At 46.7% G+C, this 21,844-nt stretch overlaps 1 protein-coding gene across 3 annotated transcripts in view; it reads left to right on the forward strand.

Annotated features, from left to right (window-relative positions):
- Positions 1-21,844, forward strand: part of MASP1 (MBL associated serine protease 1) — a 70,073-nt gene that overhangs the window by 20,543 nt on the left and 27,686 nt on the right. For 2 of the 3 annotated variants that reach the window (XM_084800594.1, XM_084800593.1), the window contains exons 3-8: positions 5,504-5,681; positions 7,133-7,264; positions 9,623-9,819; positions 15,083-15,230; positions 16,686-16,804; positions 17,947-18,025. In XM_084800594.1, the coding sequence (XP_084656720.1) occupies positions 5,504-5,681; positions 7,133-7,264; positions 9,623-9,819; positions 15,083-15,230; positions 16,686-16,804; positions 17,947-18,025 (853 nt within the window). Of the gene's footprint in view, positions 1-5,503; positions 5,682-7,132; positions 7,265-9,622; positions 9,820-15,082; positions 15,231-16,685; positions 16,805-17,946; positions 18,026-20,454; positions 21,049-21,844 lie in introns of those variants that run through there. The other variant, XM_084800595.1, reaches the window with a different exon arrangement.

Consider the following 21,844-nt stretch of genomic DNA (forward strand, 5'->3'; position numbering starts at 1 on the left):
GCTTCCTGATGACTGTGGCGCACGAAGCCAACAGTGCATGCCCACATGCGGTGTCTGCCTCCTCGGTGTGTCCTTAACCAGGAGCACTGCTGCTGTGCCGATGCCCCATCTCCACAGCTGCCACAGCTGTTTTGCCAATCGATTCACCATGACAGAGCTCATGTGGTCTTTTTCGAGAGACTTCTACGGTGCTTTCCTTACCATTCAGTTCTAGAGTTCATTATATGAGGCAATCCCCAAACCAAAGGGTAATGGGCGTTGTTTTCTGACATTCAAGTATTCTAGTCTTGCAGGAAGAACTATGTTATCACACCTAGAAGGCTCAAGAGAGACTTTAAGGGGGACGCGCCAGTTTGAATTAGTCTGTTCCATCAAGAGAGTTGAACCAGTCTCTGTGGTCACTGAGATCATGAATGTTAGAGCTCGCTGTAGGAAGAGCTCGGGGAGTAAATGGTGGGAAGGGAAAGTGAGAGGGCCACAGAGGGAGTGACAGTCCTCCTAAATCCCTGGCACCGGTGGCAAGGTGGACAACTGCAAAGGAATCTAACTAGGGGCCCCTAGAGCTCTTGGCTCAAAGAAGACAGCACCTTTATGGGTCTGTGTTCACATATCTGATGGCAGGCATGGACCACTGTTGGTCTGTGGGAAGGGAGAGCTGGGGGTAGAGTGGAGGAATTCTCAAGAAGACAAGTTAGGACTGGCTGGGTTTTCTCCATCCATCCAAAACAATCTTTACAATTACTGCCTTTCAGCCGGGCGGTGGTGGCGCACGCCTTTAATCCCAGCACTCGGGAGGCAGGGGCAGGCGGGTCGCTGTGAGTTCGAGGCCAGCCTGGTCTACAAAGTGAGTCCAGGACAGCCAAGGCTACACAGAGAAACCTTGTCTCGAAAAAACAAAAAACAAAACAAACAAACAAACAAAAAATACAGTTACTGCCTTTCAAATTGGCACAAGTTTCTCTTGGGGCCATCTTAGAATTCGGGAAGGAGATCCTAGGCCCCGATATTCCAGCACGGATGCTGATTTGTACCTAAAATAAGTATGAAACATTCTTCAGAAGGCCCAGAGTAGAATTCAGAAGAGTTCTGGTATAGGTTGGGAGTAATGACAAGCACAATCCAAGATTCTAGACAGTGGGAGAGGTTTTCTTTGTCTGCTGGTCTTAAAGTAGCTCTGGTTTGGATATGAGTCACTCAAAGGGAGTTGGGCGAGCACAGGAGAATTTTCTTGTTATAATTCTGGGCCTGGACCTATGGCTCCCTACGTTCACCTAGCACTAGACCATACATCACTCACTGGTTCCTATTTTTGATGGCCTGGTCACTAAAATTATCTAGGCTTCCCTTCCTTTGCCTGTAGAGCAAGAACACCGGCTCCTGACATGCTGTCTCCCAAGTGTTCTAAATAAAGCTAGTGCAACACATCTGCACACATGCAAGCAAGCCCTTAGCTGTCTTTTCTGAAGATTTACCCAGCTTCTGGGTGTCTGCCTCAGCTTTCTCTGGGAGGTTTGTATTTAGAAAAAGATTATGGAAAACAAGACTAGGCTCTCTCCTGAGATATGTTGCCTAGTCCTCTGTACAACAGAACCCCTTCTGACACAGTGCTTGGGGTATGGAGGTGTACATTTGATTGACACCCAGAACACCCTAAGTCTTCACTGGGCCTGGATGTTCTCTGCTGCCCAGCCCCCTGCCCCCCACCTCCCCCTGCCCCCCCCCCACCTCCCTCTGCTACCTAATTCCTGCGCATCTGACACTTCTGGGTTGTAAGGATGTCTTTTCTCTTTCTGAGTGTTTTCTTTCTTTCTCCTCCTTTTTCTTGCTGTAGTAGTCCCAGGAATCGAACTCACCACCTTGCACATGCTGGACAAAGTGCTCTACAACTGAACTGTCTTTAGCTCCTACATATTTCCTGGAGCCTCTCAGCTAGTTACATATGTTTTTCTTCTTCAAAGCCCGAGGCTGCCCATCTTTCACTGGGCAGTTATTACACCTTGGCGATAAGAGCTCACCCATTTGAGCACTTAGATTATTTTCCTACTAAATTTCACATCTTCAGAGGCAGGGGGCGTGCCTATTAGCTCATATCACAGAATAAGTCGTTTTTAACATCCTTCATATGGTAGCCCAGACAGAGCTCAGGACAGAAGTTTCTATGCAGTGGAGTTAAAAGAAGCCAAACTGATGACACACAACCACACGCCGGTGCCCTAAATAACAATAGCTTACAACAACATGGTTGCCGTCATCAGAAATGGGAAATGGAGAGCGTGTGGTCCTCTGCTACAGGGGCCTCTGGTTATGAACTTCATGTTCTTACTTTAAACTTACCTCCGCCACAATGGTAGGATGACGCAAGGACAGTTAAACCAGAAGCCACGGCTCAGTCTTGCTCTCCTCAGAGGCAAATAAATGGTCTTGCAGCACTCTATAATGTAACAGTGGGGTTACCAGGGCCACTGAGCCTTTTATTTAGGTTATGGCATGATCTGTCACTGAGCTACATTCTCTCTGGGTGAAAAACCTATGAACCCAAGATAAAGTATCAAGAGGCGCTTGAGCCAGTAAAAATCATTTGGCCAAGTGTCTGTGTCCTTTTGGCACATTCTGTGTCGCGCTCCTTTGTGTTGATGGCTTCTCCGTGAGTCCCAGAACTGTGTCTAAAGCAAAACATGGTATCAGAAGTGCTCATGCTCTCTGTTTTTCTGAAGTCACTTCCCTTCTGGGTCTTAGCTTCCTCTGGAAGGGACTCAGTCTCTTGCAGGTCCGCCTCACCAGCAGTGTGTTCAGCTTCTATTCTGGGCTGCAGGCTGGATCTCTTGTCTGCTTCTAAAAGTGTCCATGACTCAGTGTTCTTGGCTTTCTGCTCGAGTGTGCATCCCTGTTCTCTAGGTTGGCGTGGCCCTGCAGGTGATGACTGCTTATTATCGTGAAAGTTGCCTTAATCCCAGAAGTTGCAAGGAATGGGGAAACTCCTTCTAGGGCCTCAGTAGATCTGTATTCCAGACGATTTGTAGTTGATTTTCCTTGAAAGAGCCTGTGCTCCCCGCATTCCAAAATCCAAGAGCCAGTGGGGCTGCCAGGCTGCAGGAAGGTTTCTGTGCTGGAACTCTTATTGCTTAAGGCCCCAACAGCTCATTGGTAATGAATTTTCAAGTGTGTCAGGATGGTTCATAAATAATTGTGTCTTTACCAGGCAGCCTAGATCTGTGTGTTGGGATGTGTACAGTTCTACACTCATACAGTACTCCAAACCACTGATACCAAGTCAGAACACTGGCTTTTTGTTTGTTTGTTTGTTTGTTTGTTTTGTTTTGTTTAGTTTAGTTTTTTTGAGACCGGGTCTCTCTGTGTAGTCTTGGCTGTCCTGGACTCACTTTGTAGACCAGGCTGGCCTCGAACTCACAGGGATCCACCTGCTTCTGCCTCCCGGGTGCTGGGATTAAAGGCGTGTGTCACCACTGCCTGGCTGGGTTTTTTTTTTTTTAAAGTTTCCCACTGAAGACTCTCTCCCCTTAATCCTTCTTCTAGATCTATTCTGTCTCCTTTCTATTAAATTCTAGCATGCGCAGTACAAATCAGTTCTAATTTATAAAATATTAAAAATCATCAGTCAGAAAGTAAGGCTGCTACTATACACAAAATCGAACACTTCATAATGAAGATGTAAAAACTGCAAAGATGCATAGGGAGCAGTGTTCCACACAGGGCAAACAGTACATGGGCTAGTATCCCCAAGAGTCCCACAGTAATGGAGTGTCCTGGCATCTGACATTGGCGAGCTCACCGAGGCAAGCTTAATGTATTTGACTTAAGAAAACGGTGATTCACAGAGAATCCTCTTTTGAAAGGAAACACTCTACCTAATGGAAGCGAATCTTAGGGATTACTGCTAGAAACCCTTCAGTATCTGGGACGCCCCACTAACCACAACAGCATAGCAGCTGGAAGGCTGAGGAGTGGCGGATCAGCTGTGTAAAGAAGGAGACATTCTGCAGTTGGGGGGCTGCGGGAGACGGCTGCTATCTGCAGAGACAACGAACAAATAGCAAGGCCCTTGGCTCATCTTCTGTTTACACTTCAGTTCCCAACATTAGTGATTAATTGTCCTTGTGTCTTGCTGCCAGGGCAAATTGCTTGCCTTCTTATTTTAAATAAATAAACCATTAGTTTCAAAACGGAAGTGTCAAATGTCAAGATATTCTGCCATACTACGCTTAGGAACAGGACAATGGATTTATTAGAAGCCGCTTGGGACAGGCAGCGTTTGAGAATTTCTCTTTTGGTGACTTCCATTCTCTACGGGATTTTCTCCCATAGCTTGGGTTAAAACATCGGTGCAGATGTTACAAACAGAAATACAAGCTTAAAGGAATCAAGTGAGCTGTGAGATAATACATTAGGAATAAGGAAGATAGGTGAATGTGCATATTCAAATAAACCAACCAGACACTGAAAGTCAGCTTTCGATGAGCCACAGATTGCTTCTGCTTTGTTTTCCAAATTTGCAGAGTCTCTGGCCCTTCCAAAGTAAGGAATTCTTTTATAAAGTAGGACAGTTTTGCATCTGATTTCAGCATGAGCACATGCATGCAATTTCTGGATGCTTCCAAAAGACAGTTTCTAAAATGTTCAGGACTACCTATTAAATATAGTTATGAGCACATGACTTCTCCTTCAAGAAACTTCAGTGGCTTCCACTCACAGCATTGACGTCACCAAAGGTCAACCACAATGAGCTGCAGCATCCTTTCAAACACAGCCTCCTCCTCCAGTTCTCACCAGCTCCCTGGCTCCTCGTAGTCCTCATAATGCGTCTGGGAGTTTTAGTTCTTGTTAACAAATATTTATTGGGTAAGTAACTGTGGGCCAGGTTCTATTCCATGCACTGGGGCAAAGGCTATTAAAAACAAAACACTCTTAATATTCTGTAGCGTGTTACACCAGGACCCCTTCACCTCCTGACTGCTGCTGTGAATTCGCTTGTCACAACTGTCACAGCTCCACTTGTGTCTGTTTGTCCAAACGCTGCTGTCCCGTGAATAACCCTGAGCTTTGTTCATCTTCCCTCGCCCCATCTCGGGCTCTGTTGAGTGGCAGGCACACACTGGGTGCCGTGTGAATGACCTATTGTGTATAACATTTCTTTTCCCTGAAAGTGTGGCTAGGTTCCGGTTGCGTATGGAATCCGTCTGTGAGGTTATCTGGCTCTTTTTTAAAGTCTCCATTGAGTTGTTCTCAATGAATAACTCATCCGGATGATGATAAGAATGACAAACAGCAGATGCCTACTGGAGGGACGAAACAGAGCAAATGAAACTGATCGGGTGGTTGCTACCCATTTCTCCCTCACGTCTGAGAGTTCTAGCTCCCTCTCTTTGAGCTTCCCAGGCCGCCTCATCTGCTCGTGGACAGCCCTGTCCTCCGTTTTCTTATAGAGCCAGAGAGAGGCTGACATGGGAAGGCACTCACTTTCTTCCTTTTCACTTTCACCCCTAAGGTAGAAACTGAAGACCAGGTGCTGGCCACCTTCTGTGGCAGGGAGACCACTGACACAGAGCAGACCCCCGGCCAGGAAGTGGTTCTTTCCCCTGGCTCCTTCATGTCTGTCACTTTCCGGTCAGATTTCTCCAATGAGGAACGATTCACAGGCTTTGATGCCCACTACATGGCTGTAGGTAAGTCACCCCCCCCCCCACGTAAGGTCTCCCTTTGTCTCTAGAGATGAAAACTGCCCTTTTGCTCCCTCCTTGTGTGACAGCCGTGCACCCACCCAGTGGCTCCTGCCTGCAGTGGGCTTGCTGCATTTGTTCCATTAAAGACCCACCCGTCTAGCCAGTCACCACTCATTTAACAGTTTATCTTTTTTGATACATTCCAAAGTAATGGCAGACATCATTATGCTGCTTCCTAGTTCAACACCTGGTGACAATGTTTTGTTTTGCCATAGAATATACATATAATGGAAGTGCAAGTCTTACACATGCACTTGTTGCATTTTAGAAAATGTGTATTTGTGTGTATACATGTGTGTGTGTGTGTGTGTGTGTGTGTGTGTGTGTGTGTGTGTGACTCTGGTATGCTTGTCCAATTAAGCCCTTTAGCCCTTTGCTCCCAATTTCCTGACAGTAAACAACCATTCATCTTCTTCCTCCTCCTCCTCCTTCTTTTTTTGTAGATTAGTTTCACTCCAAAAATGTCACATAAATGAACACACAGAAAGTATAGTGGGGACACAATTGTTCTTACACTTGGTCCAACGTTTCTAAGATTCACTTATTTTGCTGTAGCTTCCCAGAAGAACTGTGTTCCCCTGCGTGAATACATTGTAATGCTTCTGTCCTTTTCCCATTGAGGGATACCTGGGCTTTGCTTTTTGTTGTTTTGTTTTGTTTTGTTTTGTTGTGTTGTGTTTTATACACCTTAATAAAGGTTCTTTCAGCCTTTGGTGAATATATGTTTTTCTGTATTTTGGTGACCAGCTAGACACAGAATCACTGGTTTGTGAACATCTGTCTTATAGGAAGTTGCCAGATTTTCTCCAAACCCTTGTATAATTTTGATGACATTTCCTATGGCTCTGTGTCCTCATCAACATTAAATGCTGTCAATCATTTTTATCCCCTGGTGACTAATAATGGTGGGCATCTTTTTTTTTTATACCGACTGGGCATTTGTATGCTTCTGCAGAAGCAATGGATGTTCAAATGCTAGGGCAGGACTCCATCTATATCAGGGACCGAGTGGGTGGCAATGCGGTGGTGAGCCAAGCTCTGGAAGAAACCCCGAGTTTTCTGTCCCAGTTTCATCATGTTATAGTTTGAGGGTGGTAATGCTGTGACACAGTGTGATGCTTACCGTAACCAAGACGTGGTAATTACCTCCACCAAGTCTCAGAGATCCCCTAGGTTCCGACCTAGCTCTCGGTGATGGTGGGCAAGTTGCCTAACTTCTCTGTGTTCTTACCTCACTTGAGAAGCAGAGATCATGGCCAGCTCTGGGCTTCATGAGGATTAAATGAAAGAAAAGCATGCCCCGCCCCAAACAGTGAATGACCTTAAGTGATTTATAAATGTGGCTTAATCATCACACATGCCGTGACGGATGAGAGGCTCTGTCTGCCCCACAGATGTGGATGAGTGCAAAGAGAGGGAAGATGAGGAGCTGTCTTGTGACCACTATTGCCACAACTACATCGGCGGCTACTACTGCTCCTGCCGCTTTGGCTACATCCTCCACACAGACAACAGGACCTGCCGAGGTAGGTCCCAGGCATGATTCTGTGCGGTGTCACGATATGTGGTGCAGGTTCCAATAAGATCAGGTGAGACACAGCGACATAGTGCAAACAATTAAAAAAGAATAACTCAGGGCTAGAGAGAGAGAGAGAGAGGTGGCTCACTGGGTAAAGAGGTTGCTGTGCACCCCACCCCCACTATGTCCCCAATCCAACAAGGATGAAGCGGTGAGCTCCGGGTTCTGTGAGGAAATGGTTTTCAAACTTGGGTGGAGAGCAAGAGAGGAAGACAGATGACATTGAACTCTGGTCTCTGTATCATATGGACAGGTATGCACACCTGCATTTACACACACACACACACACACACACACACAGAGTTAGACAGAGACAGACAGACAGACAGACAGACAGACAGACAGACAGACAGAGACAAAGAGACAGACAGAGAGAGAGACATAGAGACAGAGACAAAGAAGTCAGAGATACACACACATACCCTATAAATAGATGCTGCAGTGCTAACCTGCCTAGGGGCCCCTCATCCATTGTCAAAGGAGCATCTGAGAAGCTCTGAAGTTGAGCCATCTTTCCAAGGGCAGAAAGTCTCCATACGATTCTGTCCCCTCTCCTACTGCAAGTACCCAACTTTGTTAAGAGAAACCTAGGTTTTTTCCAGGCCATTCTCTCTGAGCCATAAGTTCAACCAAAGCTTCCCTTTCCTCCTTTGTTTCTGTGGTCCCTTCTGTCCCTCTCTAACAGAGAGACCCACAAACCAAAGGATGACAGAGGAGGAAAGAGGAATAAAGATGGCAAGACAGTGGCTCATCACTTCTGTCACTCTATCATCTTCTTCCATTGTGGCTTCTGCTTTGCCAGCTCAGGCTGGGGCAGAGATGGCGATCCAAGGGTATTCTTCAGGCTAGCTGGGTGACAGCCACCAGAGTGTTGACACCAAGCAAATGCTACCCTTGTTATGCTTACATAAAGTAAGCTTGGTGGCAGTCTAGTCAGACCTGAGCTGGCCTGGAGGAGAGACGAAGGCTTCCCTTACACAAGCGAAGGCCTGTGGAGAAGCTCGTGCCATGCAGGGAGACAGATTCTAAAATGATACGCAGGCATGGTACAGCTTAGAACATCAGGAGCTGCCCATGATTCAGTACCACCCAGAGTAAGCTCTGCGCCTGTGGGCCCACTCGGAGAGGCCTCCCTGGAGGAAGCCAAGGCTGCAGACAGACTAGAGCTCTTTGCTTCCTCCTTCGAAACTTGCTGAATGAAGCCGAATGGCTTCTGTAGAAACCCATCAGTATAAAGCACTATCTCTAAAAAGGAATTTTTCTCAAAGAGAATTATTAAAGCTCGGGGACACTTTTTCTCACCTTTTTTCACCCAAGGACCATTTAAAAGAAAGCACTACAGATACGCTGTCTATCTGTTTGTGACCCACATATCTGTCTGTGCGCTGTGAATAAGAGGAGGGGGATTTCCTCTCCCAAGAACCATTCCTACCTCTCAGGAGGATGAGCTTCTCCATGAGAACGCTTGAGGCAGAAAAAGAAAACAGATGGGGATTCGAGAGGCCTCATTCTGCACTTCTTGTCGGAACTTCACATTGGCAACGCTGGCTGTTCTGAGCTACTGTTCCCTCATTTGCAAAAAGAACAGAATAAACAAAGGCTCACGAAGCATGGACACGCCAGGCCTGGGAGAGGGGCTAGCCCGAGGACCAAGGTTGAGAAGCCTGTAACAGACTAAGTCACCGCCAGGCTCCCAGGGAGGTGGATGTTGGGTATGGGAATGGGGGTGGGGAGTTAGCAGAATCCTGGGGTACGCGGAGCTCGGTGTAGTGTGGGACAAAGTTGGTTAAAGGGTATGTAACATGATGTCAGAAAGGAAGGACCTGGGTAACCAATAAGAGAAAAGGGGGGGCCTGGGAATCGAGGGTGTGTGGGGAGGTTAGTGGGGAGTGGGAGGGATTTTTCTTAGATGAGGACCAAGGGTGACTTTGAGCAGAGAAACTAAAGAAGTCTGGGCAAAGGGGGAAGCAAGGCCCAAAGAGCTCTACCCGCCCCCTTCATCTCCAAACTGTCCTTTTCTCAGAGTGACTTCCTACCCCTGCCAGAGGACCCCAGGGCAAGGGTCAGCATCCTGGGTGAACCCATTTGGAGAAGGCCTCGGAAAGTCTTGACCGCAGATTTTCCCATGGGTGGCCATAGATGAACCATTACCCTCCACAGCGTTTTCCGTTTCTCAGTAAAAATGGGGGTGCCTGCTCTGCCTGCCTCCTGGGAACCCCGGGCAAGATTACACAGGGACAGAGAGCCAAGGGTTGGCTGTGTCTGTATTGACGCTGTGCCATTTTCTCTGTTGGGTTTTCCACAGTGGAGTGCAGTGGCAATCTCTTTACCCAGAGGACAGGTACAATCACCAGCCCCGATTACCCCAATCCGTACCCCAAGAGCTCTGAATGCTCCTACACCATCGATCTGGAAGAAGGCTTCATGATCAGCCTGCAGTTTGAGGACATTTTTGACATTGAAGACCATCCTGAGGTGCCCTGTCCCTATGATTACATTAAGGTAAGCATGTGATGGCTATTTGTTCTAAGGATGCATTTTGGCTCGATTGGTGGGGGGAGGGGGAATCAATATTCTGGGCTTTGGGCTCTTCTGAAAAGAGGGAGCTAAGCCACTAGCTTCCCTCTATGGTTTTATAGAATAATAAATAATCCCTATTATTATTCCCATTATTACTTTAAATAATGTCATTATTTTAAATGATATCTTGGTTTCATCAGATCCAGACTGGGATTCCCCTCAATTCCAGATTGGCTTCCTGGACAGTAGGGTTAATATGAGATAGAGAGTCACAGAGTCAAATCTGTGCTTTAGGAAGGTCCCCTGAGCCAGATTCAGCATTGTGGGCTGCACTCAGTGCAGTCACATGGGCCTGTGCATTCATTCCATCTTGAACTTGATACGTTCTGAGCAAGGTGCTCAGGGTTTTAGTTTGTACTAGATCCCAGACATTACACAGGTGGTTTAGTTTGAAGGAAGAGACAATTAAAAAGGCAAAAATGAGGGAAGAAAATGTCCAAGGCCAACAACTATTTCATTTGCAGTTATTCTAATAGTATCTGTCAAAAGCAACATGATCTAAACATGAACTTGGGCTGGGATAGTGAGAGAAACCATTCTCAGATGTGTGGGGAGAAAATCAGATGTTCCTGGAGCGCCAGGTAAAGGGAAGCTGAATATTGGGTTCTGATTTAAGGGAAGATGCTGACCCTGAGAGAAACGAAGGTGCCACTGAGTATGTAGACAGGTGCTTGTGTAAGCCATGTGGATGGTGAGCTGTTCAAGAAAACAAAAGACATGGGAACTTGAAGACAGAGGTGTCAGGGCCATTGATGACGTCAAGAAGAGAAGTCTGAAAGGGAGCTGTCAGCAGCAGCAGAATCAGAGAAACCTAGTGACTCTGGTGAGAAAGCCCAACAACTTAATGAATCAGAGAGTCTGGCTGCAGGTGGCCCAGCAGGAAACACAGGGCATGTATGTGTTGCTGTTGAGTACAGTGCTCTCAACCTAGCAGCTTGCAACAACTCTTACTGCATGCTTTGGTAGACCAGAAGTCCCAATCAGCTCTATCGGCTCTCTGCTTAGGGCCTCGTGGGAGGGATGGAAATGAAGATGTCAATTTGATGACACTCTTGCCTTGCGGTTCTGGGAAACAAACCACTTCCATGATCATCTGAGCTGGTGGCAGAACTTTATTCCTGGCTTTTGATGGACTCAGGTCCCATAACTGGTGCCAGAAACTGCTCTCACTTTCTTCTGTGCTGCTCTCTGAGGAGTCCCTCTCGTCAGCCTCGTGAAACCCACACTACAGTAAAGGAAGCCACAGCCCTAGTAAAAGGGCATCCAGAAGTATGGGAATAAATCCTCGCTGAACATCTGACAGAGGATTGATGTCTAAAATATACAAAGAACTCAAAAAACTAAACATACACACACACACACACACACACACACACACACACACACACACACACACAGATACACGCACACCATCACCACCAACAACAACAACCCAACTTTTTAAAAAATGGAGCAGAATAGAGAACTTTCTAAGGAAGAAATACAATCTAAAACAACTTTTTAAAGTGTTCAATACCTTTGATACATTTGAGAAAGGCGAATTAAAATTACTTTGATATCTTATCTTGCCACAGCCAGAATGGCTAACAGAAAACAAATAACAAAAATTACTGTGAGGTTGTGATGAAAGAGGAACCACTGTTCACCGTTAGTGGGAGTGTAAAGTGATACAGCCAAGTGAAAACCAGTGTAGAGCATTGTTCTCAACCTGTGGGTCTCGACCCTGTTTGGGGGTGGGCAGGCAAGGGATCTTTCAATGGGGGTCACCTAACACAAAGAGAAAACACAGAGATTTATATTACAATTCATAACAGTAGCAAAGTTACTGTTAGGAAGTAGCAACAAAAATAATTTTGTGGTTTGGGATCACCATAACACAAGGAACTATATTAAAGCATTAAGAAGGCTGAGAACCCTGTTTACCTGCCTTTGGATCCTTTTCTGCTACCTGGATTGTCTTGTCTGGCCTCAGTGTGAGAGGAGGCACTTAGTCCTGTTGCAAGTTGATGTGCCAGGGCTGGTTGGTACCCATAGGGGGGGCCTCTCATTCTCTAAGGAGGAAAGAGGGGAGTAGGAGGAGGAAAGGGAGGGTAGGACTGACAGGAGAAAAGGAGGAGAGCCTGTGATCAGGATGGAAAGTGAATAAACAAACAAACAAATAAATAAATAAATGGGGGTAGAGAACCATTAGCATTGAGATTCCTCAAGAAATCAAACTACTCCATGACACAGCTGTATCACTCACTGGTATCTGTTCAAAGGATTCTATATCCTACTGTAGAGATAACTGATCAAGTTCATTGTTGCTCTATTCACAATAGCTGGGACATGGAACAAGCCTCGATGTCCATCCACCAATGAATGGATAAAAAAATGTGGTACATATATACAATAGAATTCTATTCAGCTATAAAGAAGCATGAAATTATTAAATTTTCAAGTAAATAGATGGAACTGGGAGGTAATCATTTAGTGAAGTAACCCAGTCCTGGAACACCAAGTATTACATTTTCCCTCTCATATGTGGATGCTAGCTTAGAATGTTTAGATTATGTGTGATTACTTCGGAGTAAGCGTAGAAGCCAGGACACTAGAAAGAGGCCCTAGCAGGGTGAGACAATCTTAAGGGAGGCAGATAGTAAAAGACAGAAGAAATAATTAACACTAAAGATGTTTGAAAGAGCCATAATAAAATATACTATTTTAGAGGCTTTGTTTTATGTATTTATTTATTACTTTTCATTTATTCACTTATTTTACACACAAGAGTTTAAATGGAGTTATGCAAATAGGGGAGTTATGGTCCTTTCAGAAGCCATAGTTATATTTTTTAAAAAAGTGAAGAATACCACCCTTCAAGTTGTTAGTCTGATCCCATAGAACCCTGATAACCCAAACAGGCTGTTGTCATTTGTTCTTCGCTACCCATCAGAACTAAATGATAAGGCCCTATTGCTAAAGACACCAAACACCTGAGTCACAGGGCATGGAGAAGTCAGTCTGGTCCTGACCTGGGAGTTTCTTTCTTGTTGGCTAGCTTTCACGGTGCCATAGAGGCTGCTGAGGGAGAACAGTGCCCAACAGTCATTCCCAGATATTAGCTTTGTGATCTGTAACTATTCTTTTAAGATATGCCCTTGGGTGCAGTAGTGGCATACAGGTTAACAGGGTGACCAACTGCTCACACCACAGGACAATACATATGCCTTGCCCTGTAAATTTGGCAAAGAGCTTTTGCCTGGGAGGGTCATAGACCTCAGGAAAGAACTCACTGCTATCATTTTATTAAACAGATATACTATCAAACCACCTTGTAAATACTTATCTCTGTGCCCATAGATTAGTGAAGCTCTCAAACTGTACCAAAGAAGCTTCTTTTTACAAGGGGCTATGATTACTACAGAGACTCACATGTGGCCAGCGTGCAGAAAATGAGCAACGGTGCTCCAGACTAAATGGTCATCTACATCACACCCCTCCCTACATAGGTCAAGGAACACTGCATAAAAAGAGGCGGAAGGATTGTGAGGATAGACATGTGGATGGACGGCTGCGAAACAGTGTCTTCCGGACACGACTGGGCTGTTTCACTCACGGACTCAGGGCAGCTGTAGTTGCTTCCGCGAGACTTGTATAAGATCGAGCCAGTCAGAGGCTCAGCATAGGTGAGGAAGGGATCACAAACTCCCAGTCCTAGCTGAGGAGCTTCGGCAGCAAAAACTACTAAGACAGAACGCATTTTCTTTGGGGAAGTGGTCCCTGGTAGGCTGCCGATGCTCCACTGCATGGCCCCGCGATAATGCACAGACGGATGGCCCTGACTAGACTCGGCAGATTATGGAAAGAAAGCATGGATCATGTTAGAGAGGAGACATGGTGGAGCCCGAGTGGGGTCATAGGGAATGCGAGGGGTAATTATAACCAAAGCGCACTGTATATATGGGGGAATCCTCAAAGAATGAAAAATACTCTCAAAGTCATTCTAATGACAAAGAAACACTGAGGGAGAAGGGCTTGCTGACTGTCTTGGGGTACAACACATTGTGCCTCAGAAGCCCAGCGCGAGGTCCACATCAAGGCACTGAATGTCTTGAAGTATCCTTTCCTCTGTCCCCTGTGAAATGATGTCACCCAGGATTATAGACATTACCGACTGCTCAAAATGGAGTCCCGGTTCTCAGAGATACAAGGAAAGACGTCTGAATCAGGCAGTGGTACTTAAGGCCAGACGTCTGAGAGCTGGGTGGTCTGACTCAGTTCCCCTGCTCTGCTGCCTCCGTTATCTAGAGTCCAGACTCTATCCCCTCCGCCCTGCTCATCTGCAACTTTCCCAGCTGGTGCTCTTGCTTCGTTCTTGCTCCTGCATCATCTGTTTCCCCACAGCACAGAGGGTTACAGCAAGGACATCGGACCAAGGCTAGACACGGAATTAAGCTCAAAATCCTCAACAAAATGAGACCCTTGCCAGTCTGTCCAACCTCATGTCCTAGCACTCCCTCTGTTTCAGCCACAATGAATCACCCTGCTCTTCAAGCCTGCCAAGATTTCCCCACCTTTGACCTTGCTTTTTATGCATGCTAAGGCTTTTTTTTCCCCCGCCTGAAAAGGGGTATTGTATTTTCTTCTACTCGTTCTATGTGTCAGACCTAATGTCACTTTATCATAGGGTCTTCCTAATCCCAATGACCTAAAGTTGTCGGTTACTATGTTGCTATTACACAAATGATGGCTTCTATAGATTATATAGTTTTGTATGTATATAATATGCACTTTAATATTGAATTATAAAATATGGCACATGTTCCTTTTACATATATGTAAAATAATTAGAATTATTTTGTTTATTTATGGTCAGCCACCCCAGTAAACTACAGATTCTTTGAGAGTGGGAACCTCTCTCCTATTTTGTGTACTGTTCAAGATTGCCCACCAAATGTTTATCTTTAATCCCACGATTATTAACTTGCCTTGTTAACTCCAAAGGCTGCTGAAATTATGACAAAAATAAAATAAAAAAATGGACATAAAGCCATTTGGTAATTGGTAAGTCTACAAAAAAAAAACCCAAGAGTGTATATTATAGATTCTCATTAGGACTTCCAGAAACCCCCAGCACTCGTTTGCCTGCAGCAGGATGTACACCACTCAGATGTGACACCACTCCCCCGTCTCTTTCCTCTCTTAGATTAAAGCTGGTCCGAAAGTCTGGGGGCCCTTCTGTGGAGAGAAAGCCCCGGAGCCACTCAGCACCCAGAGTCACAGTATCCAGATTCTATTCCGCAGCGACAACTCAGGGGAGAACCGAGGCTGGAGGCTCTCCTACAGGGCAGCAGGTAATGACCCCTCCTTCCCCAGTCACACAAAGAGGGTTGTGGACAGAACACTCTCCACAGTAAAGTGGAGAGTGGGATACTACTTTCTCACATACTCTGGTGCCTCACCTTTGACCATGTCCCCTGGAGGGGGAGACCTGGTGGCACTCAGAGGAAGGACAGCAGGTTACCAAGAAGAGACTTGATACCCTATGAGCATATACAGGGGGAGGTAATCCCCCTCAGGAACAGTCATAGGGGAGGGGAATAAGGGGAAAATGGGAGGGAGGGAAGAATGGGAGGATACAAGGGATGGGATAACCATAGAGATGTAACAAGAATAAATTAATAAAGGAGAAAAAAAATGAAAAAAAAAAAAACAAAGAGGGTTGTTGAGGAAGGAGGGATGTAGTTCAAGCTAGAATGCCAGTTCCCCTCTGGGGACCTAGTAGGACTCTGGCTGAGAAACAGGAAACCAAGGTGCAGCTGCTGGTTGAGTTTCCCACCTATAAAGAGGGACGACACCAGAGAGATTGGACTTATGCTCAAGGCTGATTATGCTGAGGCACCATCTGAAACAATCTGTTTCTTTTCTCCCCTCACATGAGATTCAGTAGGCTGAGAGGACGTCCCAACCCTGGCTGTCTCCTGGTGTAGGACTAGAGCTTGTAGCCTGGAGCTCTGGAGAGCTGAAGGTTTCACTGTTGAGATCTGTGTCTACATGGGCCCCCAGCTTGGCACGGCCTACAGCCCTCATTCCTGGTGTTCCATGGGAGCTCGATCGCCCACAAAACCCAAAGGGACTTATATGCCTCAATACATCTGTAATAACTCAAGGAAAAAGAGGATAGACCCTAGCTGGGAGGGACAAACCATCTTCATAGGGCCAGGAAACGTGGCTCTGCCTGCATTGTTACATCCAGTGCATCCTGGGGAGAGATGTGACAAGAAATTAACAAAAGGTTTGTCCCTGAGTGAGAGTCATGGCTAGGCAAAGTGCTGAGGTTCTTGTCAGGATCAGCCTTCTAATGAGGAACAGAGGCAAGTGACCATAATCCCTTAGTGTCGTGGGAAGAACGTGTGACTGCCATCATCCTGAGTGGCCAGTGAGTGAAAAATGCCAGGGCACAAATTTCAACTGAATAGGAAGACCTTGCCTATTTAATCCGGGGTCTCCACAAGTACAGGCCTGGGGTGGAGGGGGAGGGGTTCCCATTGATGTGGGACAATGGCCTTTAATGGTCCTCCAATCTGAGTGTTGGTGATATTATTTGGCCTACTCCTTTATGTTCGAAATGAAGAGATGGAAGGCCACATTAGAAAAGTCACTCACTCCTGCTTTCAAAAAACTTGTGTCCAGACACGGAGTCCTGTTGTTTCCACCTCATTTCCGGCCTTGCTTCCTGGGGCAGGCCCTTGGCTGCCGGGGTTTTCTTGTCTTTCTCACCTGCTGCCTTTTCATTTGCTTCCTGCCAGGAAATGAGTGCCCAAAGCTACAACCTCCTGCCTATGGGAAAATGGAGCCCTTGCAAGCCGTGTATTCCTTCAAAGACCAAGTGCTCATCAGTTGTGACACGGGATACAAAGTGCTCAAGGTGCAGAACCCTGCCTGGGAAGTGGAGTGAGTGGGCTGTGAAAAACTCTGCTATGGCGCGTAGGAGCCACCAAACTGCCAGCGCAGTATCTCCCAGCATCTCCTTAAAGCTTTCTCCAAGACGGCAGGGACTTAAAATTATCCGTTTCAGTCACTTCTCACTGCAGGACGTGGCACGGAAGTTGTTCATCGGGGCATGAGTGGCCCTGAAAATTTAAATATGAGGCCATATGGCTCTGTAATTAGGTGGGCGAGAACCTTACCAAAGCTCGCCAGAGGTGGGGCGGGATGGTGCTGAAAGGGAGGCAGGGGTTTAAAAAGTAGCAGATGCGCACTCCTCTCGTCGTTCCTCCCCCAAAGCGGTGGTCCGCCTGTGCCACCTTTCAGAACAGCAGGAGTAAGAACGCACAGTTCCAACTTGCCGAGCTTTGGGGTCCGGAACTAGTGGTTGGTGTTTTAACATTCCCTTGGTGAGCCTAAAGTACAACCAAGGTAGAATCCCACTGCTCTGGAGGAACCGTCCCCCCACCCCCATGCCTATCCCCCGCCGGGAAGAGGCCAGATCAGCCCAGCAGCATCACCTGGGAGCTTGTTAAAGCTATCTCTCCTTCAGCACTCGGGAGGCAGAGACAGGTGGATCACTGAGTTCGAGGCCATCCTGGTCTACCAAGTGAGTCCAGGACAGCCAAGGCTACACAGAGAGACCCTGTCTCGAAAAACCAAAAAAAAAAAAAAAAAAAAAAAAAAAAAAAAAAAAAAGCTATCTCTCCTTGGGTAGGTAGGTCAGACATACTGAAGTGGAGTTTGGTGGCAGGAACCAGCCGTCCGTCTCTGCTAGCCCTAGCCCTCTCTAAGTGATGCTGACTGCTTGCTCTCGTTGGAGAACCATTGCCCTAAAACTAGAGTCAAAACTATAGTGGTTTTTTTCCCCTCTAGAGGCAATTGCGCATGCCCAGAGTTTAAGTCGGGGAGGTAGCAAAGTGAGCATCTGTCTCTTCCTTTGGGCAGGTTTGCCTTTGGGCATCATGGTGGGAATTGCCAGGTGAAAACAGCCAGGTTTGAAGTGTGAGTTATCTTGGTCAGGAAATATGTGCTAATGTACTCCCTCCTCCTTCTCACGCCCTTCTTCTGGCTTCTTTTCAGGATAATGAGGTAATGGACACGTTCCAAATCGAGTGTCTGAAAGACGGTACATGGAGTAACAAGGTTCCTACCTGTAAAAGTAAGAAACCCGAATGGATTCACTCCAGTGGCGCATTTCCTCGTGGCGGGGTTGCAGCAATGATCGTGCTGGCTTTAAAGCTTTGCCGGGCGCTCTCTAAGAGGGGGTGGGCAGGAAGCAATAACCATAGAGGCAGATAATAAGAGCCAAGATTTTGGAATCACACACATGCGTGTGCACGTACACGCACACACACACACACACACACACACACACACACACACACAAGCATGGGGGTGGGCACGCACGTGCACTTTTTAGTGGCCTTTGGTTTACTTTCTGAATACGAATCCCTCCCATCCCCCCTCCCATCCTCCCTCCCCACCTTGCAGACAGAGTACAACATGTGGTCAAGGAATACAAGTATAGCTCAACATCTGAAGCGAGCTCAAGCTCAGGAATTGCCAGTTTGGCACTGATGCCCAGAGCTGATCATTCTCCCACTAAGTCTCCTTCTGGGTCAGCTGATGACTTAGGGCAGGGCGAGGGCAGTGGGGGGTGGGGGGTGGGACGGGACAGAGGACCTGTATGAAGCAGAAGGCACTAACTCAGGTGACCCAGAGTTCTTGCCTTGTGCACCCCTCCTTCCCTTCTTGACTCTGCAGCTGTGTACAGCAACAGCGTCGCGGCGGAGGGCGGCAGACTCGCTTTAGAATGGCGAATAAGAAATGAAGATATTGTAGGCAGTCCCATCAATTTTCTTTCCCCCTTTGAGCTCTGTCCCTTTCTTCTCTCAATAGTTCCCATGCAGCATTCAGGGCAGATCTGTCCCCTCTGTGCCCAAGGAATCCTGGCAGGAGGGCTCCCTGGAGGCAAACCCCAGGCAGCACTTAAGATGTGCTTGGTTTCTTCTTCATGTGGTGATGGGCTGTGGTCAGGGCCCTGAAAGGGGGCAAAGGCTGTCACTTCATAGCTTCAGTAATAAGTTTAGCACTTACTGGATGCCAATGCTGAGTTCCGTAGACAATTCAGATGGAAAAGACAAGGCCTAAGCCCGAGGGCCACATGCTCCTCTAGTAGGTGGCCCAGTGTGCAGTGTGACTGGGTTCTGAGCTAGGATCCAGGGCAAAGCGAGGATCATTCTGAAGATCAGCGGAGGCTTTGGTGCTCAGGACAGAACTAGACTCTGTAGTCAGGAAGTTGCGGCTTTAAATACAGATTCTAGCAGTTGGACGTGCCTAGGCATTTTGGCTCATAGTCTTTTGGCCTTATCCTCACTGGCAAAGACTGTGGTGATAACTATGTGGGTTCTTATACTCACCACTCCTGTAGAGAGACAGAAATATATTCAAGTGTACTAAATCTTAATTATACTCAGCCCATCCCCAACAGTGGTCAGAGGCTTAGTATCTCTGCTTCATAGTTTTGGAATAAAGAAAGTGCTGTTAATGCCTTTCCCTAGTAAAACATATGGGTTATTATAATGGGCAGAGCAAGGCACTACCGCATCAAATAGTATTGCTTTATGTGACCTATGCTAGAAAGTTTCAGGACATCATGTTCTTTTATACTGAAAATGTGACCCAATTCATTTGCATTAAGCTGGATCAGGACCGACGCCAGCATCTCTGAGCATCTGTGCGTACCTTGTACACTGCTAGGTCATAGGGAAGACATACAGATAAGACTGAGTGTGTAGGGAGTGGCCAGAGACAGACAGGAAGTGGGGAAGGTGTGACTAAGGAGTATGCGGCAGAGAAGCTGGGGATGCAGGTCACATGGCAGGATGACAACCGGCACAAGGCCCTGGATCCAGTCCCCAGCCTCAAATAAACCAGACGGGGTGGCACCTGCTTGTAACCCACATTCAGGAGATGGAGAGCGGCCGGCGACAGGAAGATTAGAAATGAAAGGTCATCTTCAGTTACATAGTGAGTTCAAGGCCGACCTAGTCCACGTGAGACCCTGTCTCAAAAAAGAAAAAAAAGAAAAGAAAAGAAAAAGAAAAAAGAAAAAAGAAAAGAAGGAAGGAAAGAAGAAGAGGAAAGGGGGGAATGATAAGAATGTATGAAAGAGCAGGAAGTGGGAATTTTGGGCTGCTGTCCTGGCCCCGCTTCCACTTTGTGGTGACAAGTCCTGCTATACTCTGAATGCCATCTGTCAGCTAAGCATTTGGGCCAGATGAATGCAAAGCTCCCAGCCAGGGGCAGAATTTTATCTTCCCCAGGAACCAGGATGTAAGACTATGTAAATGCTCAGAATGGTACAAATTCAGCAGTGCCAAACTGTCCTCCACACTGGCTGTGCTTAAACCGCATCCTCAGTCGGCTCTAGTGGAACGGTTTCTGTATTTCCTGCATGAACTGTTTCTGCTTCGCTTGCTAACTTTTCTTTCTCTTCCTTTTCTCCCCCCTCCCCTTTCTCCCTCTCCCCCTCTCTGCTTTCTTCCTTGGTCTCCTGATCCTACTTTGACTTCATCATGGTGACAGAAAGCGAGATCAATTTGGAGAACGAGTTCGAGTCAGAGCAAATGACAGAGTGAATGACAGTGACGAGAGAACCACACACAGTGCAGACATCCGGGAATGGATCACTTGCAGAGACCCCCTCCCCACAGTCCCACACAGAGTTACCCCACCCTGCCCCACCGACACGCCATTGCCCACTTCAGTGTGGGTTAGAACGGATGCTGAGCAAGGTGGAGCAGCCTCATCAGCAGAAAGTGCTGCCTGCCTGACAACAAATTCTCTCTCTTGACGGTTTACTCACCATACAAACTTACTCCAAAAAGCAATGAAAAGACAATGGGTGATTATTATTATTATTATTATTATTATTATTTTTGATCTCTAAGTGAACTATACTCTTCTCACAGGAAAACATGTCCTTGGGTCAAAAACCACAAATGTAATATACAATCACGTGACCTAGATCAACATGGGTCCTGGCTAGTAATCCACTTATACTCTAAGTTTAAATGAGTCAGGATGCCAACTACTTAGTGACTTTTCAAACTTTTGCCTTCTGCTACCTTCTTAACAACGATGGGTTTTTTAAAAATGAATAATAACACGGAGTGTGGACTTTTGAGAACCTGGCTGTTTTCTCATTCAGAACGTGTATTTCCTGTCCATACCTTTTGCGTTGAAGTTCTAGTGTCTGAGGTTCTTTACTACCGGGGCTTACACGTTTTGTGTTTCTTAACGCTCACTATTAAAAACCTGAAAGAAATGACCAGCACATCCAGAGGCAGCGGTCCTCAGCTTTGGGTCATGGCTATAACCGGGTCATGAACGATGGTGAGGAAAGGGCTGAAGAAGAGCAGCCTGCATGCTGGCATTTTACAAGGCAATGCTGCCTGAGCCCACACACCAGCGGTCTCACTTCTTTAGGTGGCTGCTTAGTGAGTGCAGAATCCTTCAAGGGTGGGTGGTGAGCAGACTGGAGACTGAGGTGCTGTCTTGGAGTAAAGACGCCCTTGAGAGAGGAGATGGGATGGCCACCAAAGACAAATATCATCTGGGCACATGCATGTTTGGCCAGGCCACAAAGTATTCAGAGCCATTGTGTACAAGGTGATAGAGGGACTCACAACTTAAGAGGAAGATTTGACGTGTGTGCAAACAATTGTAATAACAAACAACATAAGGTGTGCTCCGCCTGAGAGATTCGAGTGAAGATTGTTAGGACAAGAGAGCATGGCCTGTCCAGTTAGCAGGGCGACAAACACTTCAGGAAGAAGCAGTGTTTGGTCAAGGCTCTGTGAGGAAAGGTATGGAAACAAAGCGGCCTAGGCAATGCCTGTAAGACGGAAGTGGCACTGGGGAGAGTCAGATGACGTGGGAGTGCAGGTGTACGGAGGGAAAGAGGATGAGGGCA

Source organism: Acomys minous, assembly GCF_964271855.1.
Source record: "Acomys minous genome assembly, chromosome: 11".
In the NCBI taxonomy this organism is placed as follows: Eukaryota; Metazoa; Chordata; class Mammalia; order Rodentia; family Muridae; genus Acomys; species Acomys minous.